Here is a 13,767-nt window from a genome sequence, read left to right as displayed (position 1 = left end):
ATTCATTTTATTACAGTACTATATTGTTATGTCATTTTCGTTGCATTTTGAAATATTTGACTTATTTGTATGAATTTAATTTTGATTTTTTTGCTTTTTGTATTTATGGTGTTTGGATAAACTATTATATTGCATATGCTTACAAACATGTTAAAGACCACACTTCAAATTCTAAAGTTAGAACAATTTTAGTAAATAAGACAACTATGCAAAACCATTGTTATATATCGATTATAATGACAACGATTATTTTAAACCATGCATTGTTATAATGTTAAATTCCAACAAAGACAACAAATACATGACAACGGTAAAAAAATGTTGTCTTTACCAAAAAAAGACAATGTGTCTTTGAACGGAGGTCTTCAAGTACGTAAAAAACCCTTTCATCAACAACAAATTTTCCCTCAAAAAAATTGTTGTCTTTAATAATGAAAAGGAAAACAATTATAAATTATTGTTTTTGCATGGAGGTATTTAACAATGCATTCATCAACAACAATTTTTTCCCCTCTAAACCATTATTTTTTAAGAAAAAGGCAAAAATGATATTGTTGTCTTTGAGTGGAGTCTTTAACAATCCCTTCATCAACAATAATTCTTTCCCCTAAAAGGCAAATTGTTGTCTTTAACAACACCTTCATCAACAATATACATATATATATATATATATATATATATATATATATATATATATATATATATATATATATATATTCCAAAATGGCAGATAATTTTATATATAATTATGATTCAAAAATTATATATATTCCAGAATGGCAGAAATCACAGAATTCATTATCCAAAAAAATTATATTACACATTAAAAGATTTTATATATATATATATATATATATATATATATATATATATATATATATATATGTATGTATATATATATATATATATATATATATATGAATGGACCATTCAAACATGGGCCTTGTGCGGTCGCCCCGCCTGCCCTTGTTCAGGACCGGTCCTGACCGTTATGTTTTCATATGTTGAATAAGAAAATTAAATGTGCTGATAGATACTTTGTACGCATTGAAGCGTAAACAAATGCCTTGATAAGGAGCTAAATAATTGCCTTGAAAGTTTAAGGTATTAGGTAGGCTTAACTTTCTTGTATATACTGTACTGGCCTGTTTTGTTGACAAAGTCTTCAAGATCCTATAAACATGCATACATATATAATATAGTCCTTTGTATGTGTTCACGTAAGCATAATGTGTTCATCAGAGAGTAAGGGGGAAGAGAGAGAAATGGAGATCAGAAGCGATTCTGTAACAACAGAAGAGGAACCCATCACGTCTATGCCAACAAGATCACGGGGAGGATGGAAAGCCATAATGTATATTCTTGGTAATTAATATTTGCATTATTATAATTAGTTTTAGTGAAATTAATAAAGTTTAATTTTACCCACTCATTGGGATATTGATATGAATTACTTCGTCAGGTTTGATTTTCTTATTTTGGTGTTTATGTTCATGAATTGAAGCAAATGAATCGTTCGAGAAGTTGGCGTCTATGAGTTTGATTGCGAACATGACAGTGTATTTACGTACGAAGTACAATTTGGAAGGAGTTTTTTTGGTTAACGTTGTTACTATATGGAATGGGACTTCCAACATCTCAACTTTGGGCGGAGCCTTTGTCTCTGATGCGTATTTGGGCAGATTTCTTACACTCTTCTTTGGCTCACTTTGCTCTCTTATGGTACGTACTAGACATTGTTAATCAAAATCCTAATAGAGTAGTTAATCAAAATTAGTACTAGGCATAAAAGAAAATATTTTAATTTTAATTAGTTAACATATTAGCTATTAACAGTTTTTCAGCTATCAACTAGACATATCAAACAGAACTTGAATCCAGAAAAACTGTTCTACACATGTTTAATAATTATTTGTGTGTCGTGGATGCAGGGTATGGGAACTGTAACCTTAACCGCAGGTTTATCTTCGCTAAGGCCACCGGCATGCCACAACCAATCCGAGAATTGCCAACAACCCTACGGGTGGCAGCTTGCCATTCTCTACACAGGTTTAGCGTTACTGTCACTGGGCTCCGGCGGGATTAGGCCCTGCAACATCGCCTTCGGGGCGGACCAATTCGACACCGACACGCCCAAGGGCAGGGCGCAACTCGAGAGCTTCATCAATTGGTGGTATTTCTCATTCACCATTGCGCTCTTGATAGTCCTCACGGGCGTGATTTATATCCAGACGGAAATGAGCTGGACCATCGGGTTCGCTATCCCCACTTTTTGCCTGGTATTGTCGTTAACCATATTCTTGCTCGGCCGCCACGCCTACGTGTATAAGAAGCCGCAGGGCAGTGTGTTCGTGGACCTGGCTAAAGTCGTAGTAGCCTCTATCCGCAAGAGGCATGTTGAGTTGGGGGAGGGGTCGTTCTACGACCCGCCCGCGGAGAAGCCCAAGTTGCCCAAGACAGAACGGTTCATGTTTCTCAATAAGGCGGCGGTGATTGTCGACGAGGATGAACTGGATGAGGAGGGGGTTCCGAGGAACACGTGGAGGCTTTGTAGCGTTAATCAAGTGGAGCAATTGAAGTGCTTGTTTGGGATTCTCCCGGTTTGGATTTCGGGTTTGGGGTGCTTTGTGGTGATGGACCAGCAGGGCTCCTTCGGGAACCTCCAGGTAAAGAGTAAACGAATTGAATCTAATTAAATAGGTTACTATTTGAATTCACTTACATTCGTATTTGGTTCAATTCGAATATTCGAATTCAAAATGTTATATATATATATATATATATATATATATATATATATGCGATGCGAATCAACCATAACTTGCGAATTACTGAAGAATAGCACAGAACCACTACACAGCAATGGCTCGCATGCATTTGTGTCCAATGCATGCAGTGCATTCATGTAGTAGTTGTGATGTAATCCTTCAGTAGTTTGAACCATAACTTGCGAACCACTGAAGAATTGCACAGAACTACTACAGGGCAACAGCTGGCTTGTATTTGTGTATAGTGCAGTGCATTCACATAGTAGTTGTGGTGTTCAGTAATTTGCATATTACATTAAGCATTTGTGTCCAATACAGTGCCTTCATATAATAGTTGCGGTGTCATACTTCTGTAGTTTGCAGATTTGTACATTAAGGTCGGTTCTCATCATATATAATATATAACTTCGAATTGAGTCGAATGTAAAGTATTTGATTTGTTTATGCCAGGCTATTCAGATGAACAGAGCAATCGGGTCGCATTTCCAGGTGCCCCCAGCCTGGATGGGGATAACCTCCATGATCGCCCTGACCCTCTGGATTCTGGTGTACGAGCGGCTCTACATCGTCTCCTTCCGGAAAATCCTGAACCGGGACGTGAGAATGACGCCGGGCCAGAAAATCAGCGCCGGCATCGTGACCTCCATCCTCTGCATGGTGGCGGCGGGCGTGGTGGAGGAGAAGCGCCGATCCTCCGCCCTGAAACACCACACGTTCGAGTCCCCGCTCACCATCGCGCTGCTGCTCCCGCAGTTCGTCCTCTCCGGCATGACGGAGGCCCTCGCCGCCGTCGCCATCATGGAATTCTTCACCACCCAAATCCCGGAGGCCCTCCGCAGCCTGGGCGGCTCCGTCTTCTTTCTCTCCCTCTCCTTCTCCAGCTACCTCAGCTCCTTGATCGTCAACGTCATTCACGCCATCACCGTCAAAACTGGCCCCACTCCCTGGCTAGGCGGCCACGATCTCAACAAGAACAGATTAGAGTATTACTACTACATTATCGCCGCCATTGCCGTCTTGAACTTCCTGTATTACACCTTGTTTGCTAGCAAGTTTGTTACTTGTAAAATGGACGACGCTACTGAGGCTGGAGCCATGGAGGATTCCAGTTGGCGTTTGACCAGAAACTTGGAGCAAAGAGATGAAGAAACTGGGTCGCATAGGGCCTCTGCTTAACGCACTTTGTGTGAAAATGTGCAATGCATGCCTTCAATTAAAAAATAGAGCAATGCTACAAACTCTGATCTTCCTGTATTTTCTCTTTAAATTTCTTCTATTGGGTGTCATCGTGTAATTGGTAGCTAAATTTATTTATTAGTTAGTGGTGGGTTTAGATTAGCCAATTCATTAGTAGTTTAGCACCCAATGGAAGCAATATCGTGAGGGGAAAGTTGGAAGGTAAAAATTAGGAGAAAAAAAAATCATTTTCCTAATAAATATATATATTTTTAAGGGAAGTTACGATGTCATTTACTTCATTTCTCTGTTTTTTCATTTCTCCAATTTTCTAATTTTCATTCTCTATTCCTCAACTTTTTCATTTATCTAATTTTCTGATTTCATTTTGTACAACAAAGATAATAATAATAATAATAAATCTATGTGCATTAAGGAGGAGGAAAAAGGTAAAATTTAAAAAAAAATAAAAGATAATAATATAACGAAAAGAATAATAACGGGATTCGAAGCATAGACCACTCTCACCCAACACTATTCACGTGCATATTTTCTTTCTCCAAAATTATACTACCTCCGTCCCAAAATGGTTGTCTGGTTCGTTTAACGAGGCTTGACTGAAGTAATTTTTAATCTAATTTTTCATATTATTAAGTTTAGCATTAATATATAAGATTTATATATTTAGAAACTACATTAAAAGTACTATTAAACACAAAAAATTAAATTTAAAAATAATAAAAAATTACTAAAGAAAATAAGCAAAGAAGAAAGAATTGGTTTGACCAATAAATAGTAAATAGGACAGGTAAAATGGGACAGAGGGAGTACATGAAGTTGGAGAATGAAGAGGAGTTAGGCAAGTGGAGAGATAATTTTAGTAAACAAGTTTTTCATTTACTACTCTTCCACCCCTCCAATTCTATGTTTTTTTCAGAAAATCCTCCATTTTTTCATTTTGGTAAACAATCCAGATATTTTCTCCTCAATGTGGCTTAAAATCATTAGTGCCCATGAATTGGGTGATCCCACCATTAATTAAAAAAAATTAATTGTCAAATTAAAAAAGGTCAGATAAGTAGGGGAAAATTGGATGTGAAAATTTTGGAGAGGTAGATAACATTACTCATCTTTTAAAACACATACAATATTTGTTTATGTTAGTTACACAAATTAAACAACTCTTAGTACTTTTTGCTCCATTATTTTGTTAATCTATTTTTCTTAGTTGTTTGTGTGGATTATTTCAATGATATAACCACTTAAACACTAAATCTATAGTTATGATCATTATGCATTTCCAAAAAAAATTGATACAAATAGGGATTACCAATGGGATTTCATTTCACCATTTAAAAGACTTTTAAATGGGTATATTCAATCATCAAGACTTTTGTAGATTCAAAAAGTTTGTAGGGATGCAATTCAAATATACTTCCAAAAAAAAAAAACAAAAACCCACGGGCCTAGTTTAATTGTTTACATACGTTCTTACTCTCTATTGGATTTCAAGTATAAAAAACAAATGTGTCATTGTTTTACTACTCTTAGGATTTTGCTTATGTGTATCTTCTCGTAGATGTTGATAACATTCTTGTGATGGGCAATGATCAGACTCTGGTGACGCATTTAATTTCTAAATTGTCTACTACATTCAAGATTAGAGATCTTGGTGAATCTGCTTTTTTTTCTTGGCATTGAAACTGTTAAATGTGATGATGGCATCATACAGTCTCAAACTCGCTACATGAATGACATTCTCACAACTGCACAACTGTATGATAATCTTACATAGTACAAAAGTCTAGCTAGTGCATTGTAGTACTTGACTGTGACTCATCTATCCTTGAATTGGCAGTCAACCAACTCTGTCAATATATGCATGCTCCAACAACTTCACACTGGGAACAACTCAAACGAGTCTTAAGGTATGTTAAAGGCACCCTATCCTATGGCCTCCAGATATAAAAGTCTTTCTATAGGGAGCTACATGTCTTTTCTGACTCTGACTAGGCTAGATATCCTCAAGATAGAAAATTCACAAGTGGCTATGTTGTTTTCCTTGGTACGAACCTTGTGTCTTGGGTCTGCAAGAAACAAAGAACAGTTGCCAGACCATCTACCGAGGCAAAATACAAAGCTCTAGCAGATGTCTGTGTTGAGGTAGTATGGATTGTTTCTCTTCTTCGAGAACTACACGTGCCAGGTATATCAACTCCCAAGTTGTGGTGTGATAATCTTAGTGCAACATACATGTGTTCCAATCCTATTTTTCATGCTCGTACAAAACATGTGGAAATCGATTATCACTTTGTTAGAGACAGAGTTGCCTCAGGAGATATTCAAGTCAACTTCATCTCTACAAAAGATTAACTTGCTGACATATTTACAAAAGCTCTACCTGGATCAATATTTTCTTTTTTTTTTTAGAGACAAGCTACAGGTTACCGACATGCCATGTGCTTGAGAGGGAGTATTAGGACTTTAGTATTTGAGTCAGACTATGATTACTTATCCTAGTCTCCCTATCCTAGTCTTCCTATGATTTCTCTTGTATTATATATATTCCTATGTATTTTCAAAAAAAATATATATATATATTCCTATGCATGTACTCCTCCCATTAAGTTCTGTTAATACAAACCTACAGTTTTCATCCTCGAATAGAATTAACTCTAATTTCTAAATATATAAATTTTACATATATTAAATACTAAATTTAATATCATTGGATTAAAAATAATTATAATCAAGTCTCCGAATCAGCATAAATGTCTCGACTGGAGTATTAAATAGGACACTAGGAGTTTAGGACTTGGCAAACATAATTATGGGTGGAGTACTTGCTAAGTTGCTATCATGGATTACGGAAGATTGTAGTGAGCATTGAGCAATGGTCAACATGGCACCAAGATTCCCTCTTTTAAAATAATAAAAAACTGATTTGGTTTTGCTACCTACCATTTTATGCATCAATACAAAAGGTCCACGTTGGTGCCAATTTATTTATTTATTTTTTGTTGAAAACAAACCAGAAGCTTCATTTAATCCAGTCCAAAGTCAGAACATTACAAAGATAAGGGGATTATCGAACCACTCCAAATAATCAGCTCTAAAAACGGATTGCTTAGTGGTAATGTGAGTCGTCTGATTCGCTGATCATTTGACAAATAATAAAAACACTTGAGAGAAATTGCTCAATAATTTTTTTTACATCAATAATAGTTAAATTAAAGTAGAACTCTCCTTCATTTTGATGTACACTCTGAGTCTTGACCACCGTGAAAAAGTCTGTTTCTACGAGGACTTTATCCAGTTGAGTGATTCCCCGTGAGTAGGTGCCATTCCACTGGATGCCTCTTGCTGCAGTAAATCTGCCATGCATCTTTGTCTCTTAGCACACTACCAAAGCCCATTGTCTCATGTGCTACATTAATGTAGTTTCCCCATATAAAGCGATTTTGAGGCCTGTGGCTCAATGAGTAAAACATAATTTTTGTATTAGAATGTTACACGTTTGATTCTTAATTACATGTTATTATACACGAATTTTTGTATTAGAATGTTACACGTTTGATTCTTAATTACATGTTATTATACACGAGCGATGTATACACTCTTAGATAGTAATTGTGAGCTATCATCGTCATAAAAAAAGGAAATTCTGTTTTTAAGAATTTATTACTTGATTATTAAATATTTATTTTTAGTATTACTGAAGCAGAAAGAGTCACATCGCCTCCACTGAGGCTCGAACCTGCCCCCTTCAACATAGGGAGCAACCAAATGCCATTACTGGATACCACTAGACTGTAAAAGTATCTTATTCAAAAGTATCTTATTCACAAGTGTCAGTGAAATAAAAGGATTTTTTTTTTTTTTTTGAATACAAAAGGATTATTTAATATTTGAGTATTTTGCTTTTCGGATTATTTACCTACAGTTATTTCTACGTATAGTAGTTCATATACTTTATTACTCCATACTTGTTTTTTTTTACGTATAGTAGTTCATATTACTTTATTACTCCATACTTGTTTTTTTTTGTTTTTGTTTTTCTTTTTGTTTTTTGTTTTTAACTATAAGGTGAACTTGTTTGGTATAATTTTTATGGGTCACACTTGTGTGAGACTGTCTCAGGAATCCTTATTCGTGAGACGGGTCGGGTCGGGTCAACGCACCATGCAAATGTCATACTTATATGCTCAAATATAACACTAATCAAGAATATAATTTTTGTTACTTATAAAATAAAAAGTAATACATTTTTCATAATAAGTAATGTTGACAAGTCTCCCTTACTTATAAGGGCAAATATAATACTTTTGAGGAAAAATGTAATACTTTTTAATCGAAATGTAAAAGTATTGTATTTACCTTAAAAGTATTACATTTACCCTTATAAGTAACAAAAATTTTATTCATTATTAGTATTGCATTTGAGCATATAAGTATGACATTTGTGCATACAAGTGTTACATTTGCATATTGACCCGACTCGACCCAACCCGTCTAATGATGAGACGGTCTCACACAAGTTTTTGCCAATTTTTATAGAGTTGAGAAACTTTTCATGACATCAGTTTCTTTAAGTTTAATTAAACATATTAATGAATTTGCAGTAGTAATTTAATAAACTTTTAGTATTTATGTAAAGAATTTACAATAGTGACGAATTTATAATAGTGACATAATAAATTTGTTGAATTAATAAACCTATAGTATTAACTTAATGAATTTTTAGGTTCATTAAGAAATGACAAAAATGTCAGTGAAAATAATCTTAGTTAAAAATTATTAATCATTTATTTTTTATACATTAATTTCGTTTATACAAAAAGAAATTAGAAAAATAAAAAATAAATTTCGATATATTCTTATTATAACTTACCTTGGTATATGGATTCAATATGTATGATTTTATTTATTTATTTATTTTTGATATATTAGGTTTCTTAGACTAATCTTTAAGTCTCCATAAATTTTGCTCAAAGGTGGCAAGTTGCCCAATCAATCTTTACTTCATACCCCTGCTTGTACATTATGCACACAAGAAATCTTCATTACTTCTGAGTAATTTTTTGGACTTTAGCTCTCATATCTTCCGTGAAAATCAAATTTCCACCCGTCGCTATAGTAAGACTTCTTGTGACTTTACTTTATTGAGCATTTGAGCAGTGGAAAAAAAAATATGCTCAGACACAAAAAAAAAATATAAAATGAAAGTTAAAATTGGAAAAATACTGCATGTACTCCCAGTTTCCCATTTCTTACTTCAACTTCTATTTCATCTCACAAATCCTTGAAGTGGGACCCATGTGATAACAATACTTTATTCTTATTTGTTACATCACAGAGTAAAAATGAAAAAGTAAAATTTGAGAGTTCATCCACTAGAATTCGTTTAAAATTGTTTATAAAAAAATTGTTTAGTCTTCAAAAAATAAAAAAATTGTTTATAAAAGTAGCGAGTGTGAAGCATTCTTGACGCGCGAGGGTACTGCCTCTTCTCTTGTACACATTTTGAACTAGACAACGGCTACTCTCTCTCTCTCCACTGCACAACTTTCTATACTTCTTTGAAAGTGGTCTTTCTTCTCAGATCTCTTATCTTAATTATAATTATGGGGGATTTTTCAGAGTAAGGGTTGTAAATGATATCAATTACATTTACTCTTTTGGAAACCCCACCGCTATGATTCAAGACTAACCCTGACCCCCTCAAAAACACCCCTATTTCACTCCCTGCCAAGCTTTTTTGGTTGGTGGGCTTCTCTGCACAATACCCAGAGGCCAGATAATACTGTTCTCCGAAGAGAGGGTACACTTTTGAAACTCGATTCAAAAACCTCTTAAAATTTTGAAAAAGAGTGCCATTTTTTTTTTTCAAGAAACCAAAATGGGTATTTGGGTTTTGATCTTCTCAGCGATTTTGAGAGCAACCCTTTTCAGCAGAATCTCTCTTGCTCTCAACCCTGATGGTATGCCCGTTTTACTTTTTTTCTTATTCTCCCTCTTTATGTTTTGGTTCATTTTTCCTGAGGTGTTCTATAAAGATCTGTTTGTGGGGCTTGTTTTTATGATTGTTTGCTTAAAATATGCTTTTGAGCTAAGAAAAGTTGAAATCTTTACGTGGCTTGATACTTGTTTGTTGTTTTTATGAAGGTGTTGCACTGTTGGAACTCAAGGCCACTCTGAATGACACCAGAAATGTTCTGAGTAACTGGAGAGACTCTGATGCAACTCCTTGTACATGGACTGGCATTTCTTGCCATCAAATTGAACAAAGAGTCATCTCTATGTATGCTATTCCTTTCACCCTTTGTGTGTGTGTGTGTGTGTGTGTGTTTTTTTTTTTGGTCTCAACTAGCTATGCTATTTTCATGGTTTTATCTGTTTCTTAGGACAACTGAACTAGTTCTTATTCTTTTTCCTTTTTATCTTTGGGATTTCAGCAACTTACCTTATATGCAACTTGGTGGAATCATATCCCCCAGCATTGGTAAACTCGATAGATTACAAAGGCTGTAAGTTCATTAATGTTCATAAATAGAAATTAAAATTTCAATTTTTGCAGTGATGCTTAATCTTCAGAGGAAATATATTTTAGTGTGCATTATTTTGGTAGTAAAACTTCTTATTTTCACTTTAAAACCAGGGCGCTTCACCAGAATAACCTACATGGTGTAATTCCGAATGAGATTGGCGGTTGTACTGAATTGAGAGCAGTGTAAGTGCCAAAACCATTCAGTTTTGAGGGGTATAGCGAAATGACATCGGAGAACTTGTAACAAAGGTGAAATTGTTTGTGGCTATAGGTATCTTCGGGCTAACTATCTTCAAGGAGGCATACCTTCGAACATTGGGAACCTTTCTATGCTTAACATATTGTAAGATATCTATGCTGTAAGCTGTTTATGAATGATTTTGATGATTAACTCACCGTGATCAAGAATTTGAATTCAATGTTATATAGGGATTTATCAAGCAATTCACTCAGGGGTGCTATACCTTCTTCTCTTGGAAAGCTGAAACTTCTCCGTTATCTGTAAGTTGGAGTTGGATGATTAACAATGCTTTTTATTTCTATACATAGTGTTCTATGAAGGAATTCTGTGCCTATTTAATAATATGTTCACTGCAAAATACTTCAGCAATTTGTCCACCAACTTTTTCTCGGGTGAGATCCCTGATGTTGGAGCCCTTAGCACCTTTGGAAGCAAATCGTAAGTCCCTTGATGTCTTTGTAATACTTTTCTTCTCTTAGGGAATTGAAAATTAAAAAAAGGTTGTTATGATGCTTAGATTCATTGGGAATTTGGATTTGTGCGGCCAACAAGTGTTGAAGCCGTGTAAAACATCAATGGGATTCCCTGCAGTTCTGCCTCATGCTGAAAGCGATGAAGCATCAGGTAATCATGTATAGTGTTTTACTACTACAAAATTACAATTTCTGGTGTTTCAAGAATTTTATCCCAAGGCTATGAATACATTACTCAATCTTGACCTTTCATTTGAGATTTTGAGGTATACTAATATGTTGTAAATTGATTTGGTTTATTCAGTCCCAGTTAAGAAACCATCTCATTACATAAGAGCTGTGGTTATTGGTGCAATGTCTACCTTAGGCGTTGTATTCATTGTGCTCCTCGTATTCCTATGGGTTTGGTCGGTATCAAAGAAGGAAAGGGCAGCAAAGAGATACACGGAAGTCAAAAAACAAGTTTATCAAGAACCAAGTGAGAAGATTGAATCACTGAAGTCTCCAATTAATTTTCCCCAATTTCACTTGTATTGTTCTTTAACCTCCAATATTCCACAGGTGCCAAGCTCATTACTTTTCACGGTGATCTTCCGTATCCTTCATGTGAGCTTATAGAGAAGATTGAATCACTCGATGAAGAAGATGTCGTTGGTGCTGGAGGATTTGGCACTGTCTATCGAATGGTTATGAATGATTGTGGCACATTTGCTGTAAAACGAATTGATCGGAATCGCGAAGGTTCTGACCAGGTCTTCGAGAGGGAGTTGGAGGTCTTGGGTAGTGTCAAACACATAAATTTGGTTAACCTCAGAGGCTACTGCAGTCTTCCTAGTGCAAAGCTTCTGATCTATGATTACTTGGCTATGGGAAGCTTGGATGACTTCTTGCATGGTATGTAATCACTGGTTTCCTTGGCATTCAATGTTAATTTGTGTATTTGTTTATTTATTGTGTTTTCGTGTCTAGGTCGACCTCAACATGTGGATGAAGATAGACCATTAAACTGGAATGCACGTTTAAGAATCTCTCTTGGTTCTGCAAGAGGACTGGCATACTTACACCACGATTGTAGTCCTAGAATAGTTCACCGAGATATAAAATCAAGCAACATACTCCTGGACGAGAACCTAGAGCCTCATGTTGCGGACTTTGGCCTCGCCAAGCTTTTGGTGGATGAGGATGGTCATGTAACAACCGTGGTTGCAGGAACTTTTGGTTATTTGGCTCCAGGTTGTGCACATTTGCTAATAATTCGTTTGATATATATAAATATACCAATCTAGGGGTAACCCCAGCCAATATGGCAAGAGATCCACGCTCGTAACCATAAAGGTCACGAGTTCGAATCCTGCCCCCTTGGTTTGAGCTGGTCAGCTATGGGTAACCTAAGCTGGTTTACTTCTTTGTGATCCTTTGCTGGCTAGGGTCACAAGACGGGGTTTATTCACACTCGAAAGGGTTGTAGGATTTCCCTCGTCATCCAAAAAAAATACCAATTTGAGTAAAGGCTAATGGCCCTATACACGTTTTGGTGAGCAGAGTACTTGCAGAGTGGAAGAGCCACCGAAAAATCTGATGTCTACAGCTTCGGTGTTCTCCTATTGGAGCTTGTCACCGGGAAGAGGCCTACCGATCCAACATTTGTAAAGCGAGGCCTAAATGTTGTTGGCTGGGTATGTCATGTCTGTCTCATACAACACATACATACATCTTTTGCATAATATTGTTACACAATAGCCACTGACACCACGAAATGTATATGCAGATGAATACCTTGCTGAAGGAGAACCGAATTGAAGACGTGGTAGACAAAAGATGCACCGATGCAGATATAGAGACAGTAGAAGCGATCCTAGAAATCGCAGCGAGATGCACCGATGCCAATCCAGATGAAAGGCCTTCAATGCAGCAGGTGTTGCAGTTCTTAGAGCAAGAGGTGATGTCGCCCTGCCCCAGCGAGTTCTACGAGTCTCATTCGGATTATTCTTGAACACATTTGTGAATTGTGATGAACATTTAAGGTTGTTGTCATGCTTCTCTGTCTGCTAGCTAGCTGCTGGTCTAAGCTTATATCAATTTCTTGCTGATGATGGATGTGATGTAGATAAGAGGAGAATTTGTTTTGGATTCTAATCATCCTAACCTAAATGCTTCTTTTCACTAAGGTTGACAATGTTAAAGGGCCAACAAGGTTTTGTCAGTGAAGGAACTACAATGGGTAATAACTATTTATGTTGGTCTGAAAATGAATTTATGTTCACAAATTATTGCTATTTTTTTTTTTTTTTTATGAAACTATTATTGCTAGTTTCAAATTATTGCTATTTTTTATATTCTAGTTTTGCCAATTTTTGTATGAACATTCGGAGTGCTCGAAAGAGAGTTTAGATCATAATTTCTAAACAGTTGAATTGTATTTATATTACTGTCAACTACATTCCTTTTCAATGTGGATAGAAGGTTACTTAAAAGTTGCTTTTTCAATTCTATTTTTTCTAATACACTCTGAGAATTAACTTCTTATTTACTTATTATTTATATGAAATTAAATATCTCATT

At 35.6% G+C, this 13,767-nt stretch overlaps 2 protein-coding genes across 2 annotated transcripts; both read left to right on the top strand.

Moving 5' to 3' along the window:
- Positions 1–1,265: 1,265 nt before the first annotated feature.
- On the top strand, positions 1,266–3,944 carry LOC116010705 (protein NRT1/ PTR FAMILY 2.8). Its single transcript, XM_031250221.1, has 4 exons — positions 1,266–1,365; positions 1,505–1,722; positions 1,932–2,666; positions 3,219–3,944. Exons 1-4 carry the CDS (start codon positions 1,266–1,268, stop codon positions 3,942–3,944), a joined length of 1,779 nt encoding a protein of 592 aa, XP_031106081.1.
- Positions 3,945–9,494: 5,550 nt separating this feature from the next.
- Positions 9,495–13,454, top strand: LOC116009687 (LRR receptor-like serine/threonine-protein kinase FEI 1). Its single transcript, XM_031248805.1, has 13 exons — positions 9,495–9,925; positions 10,110–10,245; positions 10,400–10,471; positions 10,603–10,674; positions 10,763–10,834; positions 10,921–10,992; positions 11,099–11,170; positions 11,250–11,356; positions 11,510–11,683; positions 11,767–12,099; positions 12,175–12,438; positions 12,748–12,881; positions 12,974–13,454. Exons 1-13 carry the CDS (start codon positions 9,844–9,846, stop codon positions 13,196–13,198), a joined length of 1,815 nt encoding a protein of 604 aa, XP_031104665.1. The 5' UTR covers positions 9,495–9,843; the 3' UTR covers positions 13,199–13,454.
- The last annotated feature ends 313 nt before the right edge of the window (positions 13,455–13,767 follow it).

Source organism: Ipomoea triloba, chromosome 2 (assembly GCF_003576645.1).
Source record: "Ipomoea triloba cultivar NCNSP0323 chromosome 2, ASM357664v1".
Lineage (NCBI taxonomy): Eukaryota > Viridiplantae > Streptophyta > Magnoliopsida > Solanales > Convolvulaceae > Ipomoea > Ipomoea triloba.
Note: the sequence above shows the minus strand (reverse complement) of the source record. Positions and strands in the feature narration are given on the sequence as shown.

Bases quoted from the DNA above. Each gene is read 5' to 3' on its own strand.
- LOC116009687 (XM_031248805.1), top strand. From the start codon at position 9,844: ATGGGTATTTGGGTTTTGATCTTCTCAGCGATTTTGAGAGCAACCCTT. The intron at 10,246-10,399 runs GTATGCTATTCC...TTGGGATTTCAG, and splicing joins GAACAAAGAGTCATCTCTAT to CAACTTACCTTATATGCAAC. The intron at 10,675-10,762 runs GTAAGTGCCAAA...TTGTGGCTATAG, and splicing joins TGTACTGAATTGAGAGCAGT to GTATCTTCGGGCTAACTATC.
- LOC116010705 (XM_031250221.1), top strand. From the start codon at position 1,266: ATGGAGATCAGAAGCGATTCTGTAACAACAGAAGAGGAACCCATCACG. The intron at 1,723-1,931 runs GTACGTACTAGA...TCGTGGATGCAG, and splicing joins GCTCACTTTGCTCTCTTATG to GGTATGGGAACTGTAACCTT. The intron at 2,667-3,218 runs GTAAAGAGTAAA...TGTTTATGCCAG, and splicing joins GCTCCTTCGGGAACCTCCAG to GCTATTCAGATGAACAGAGC.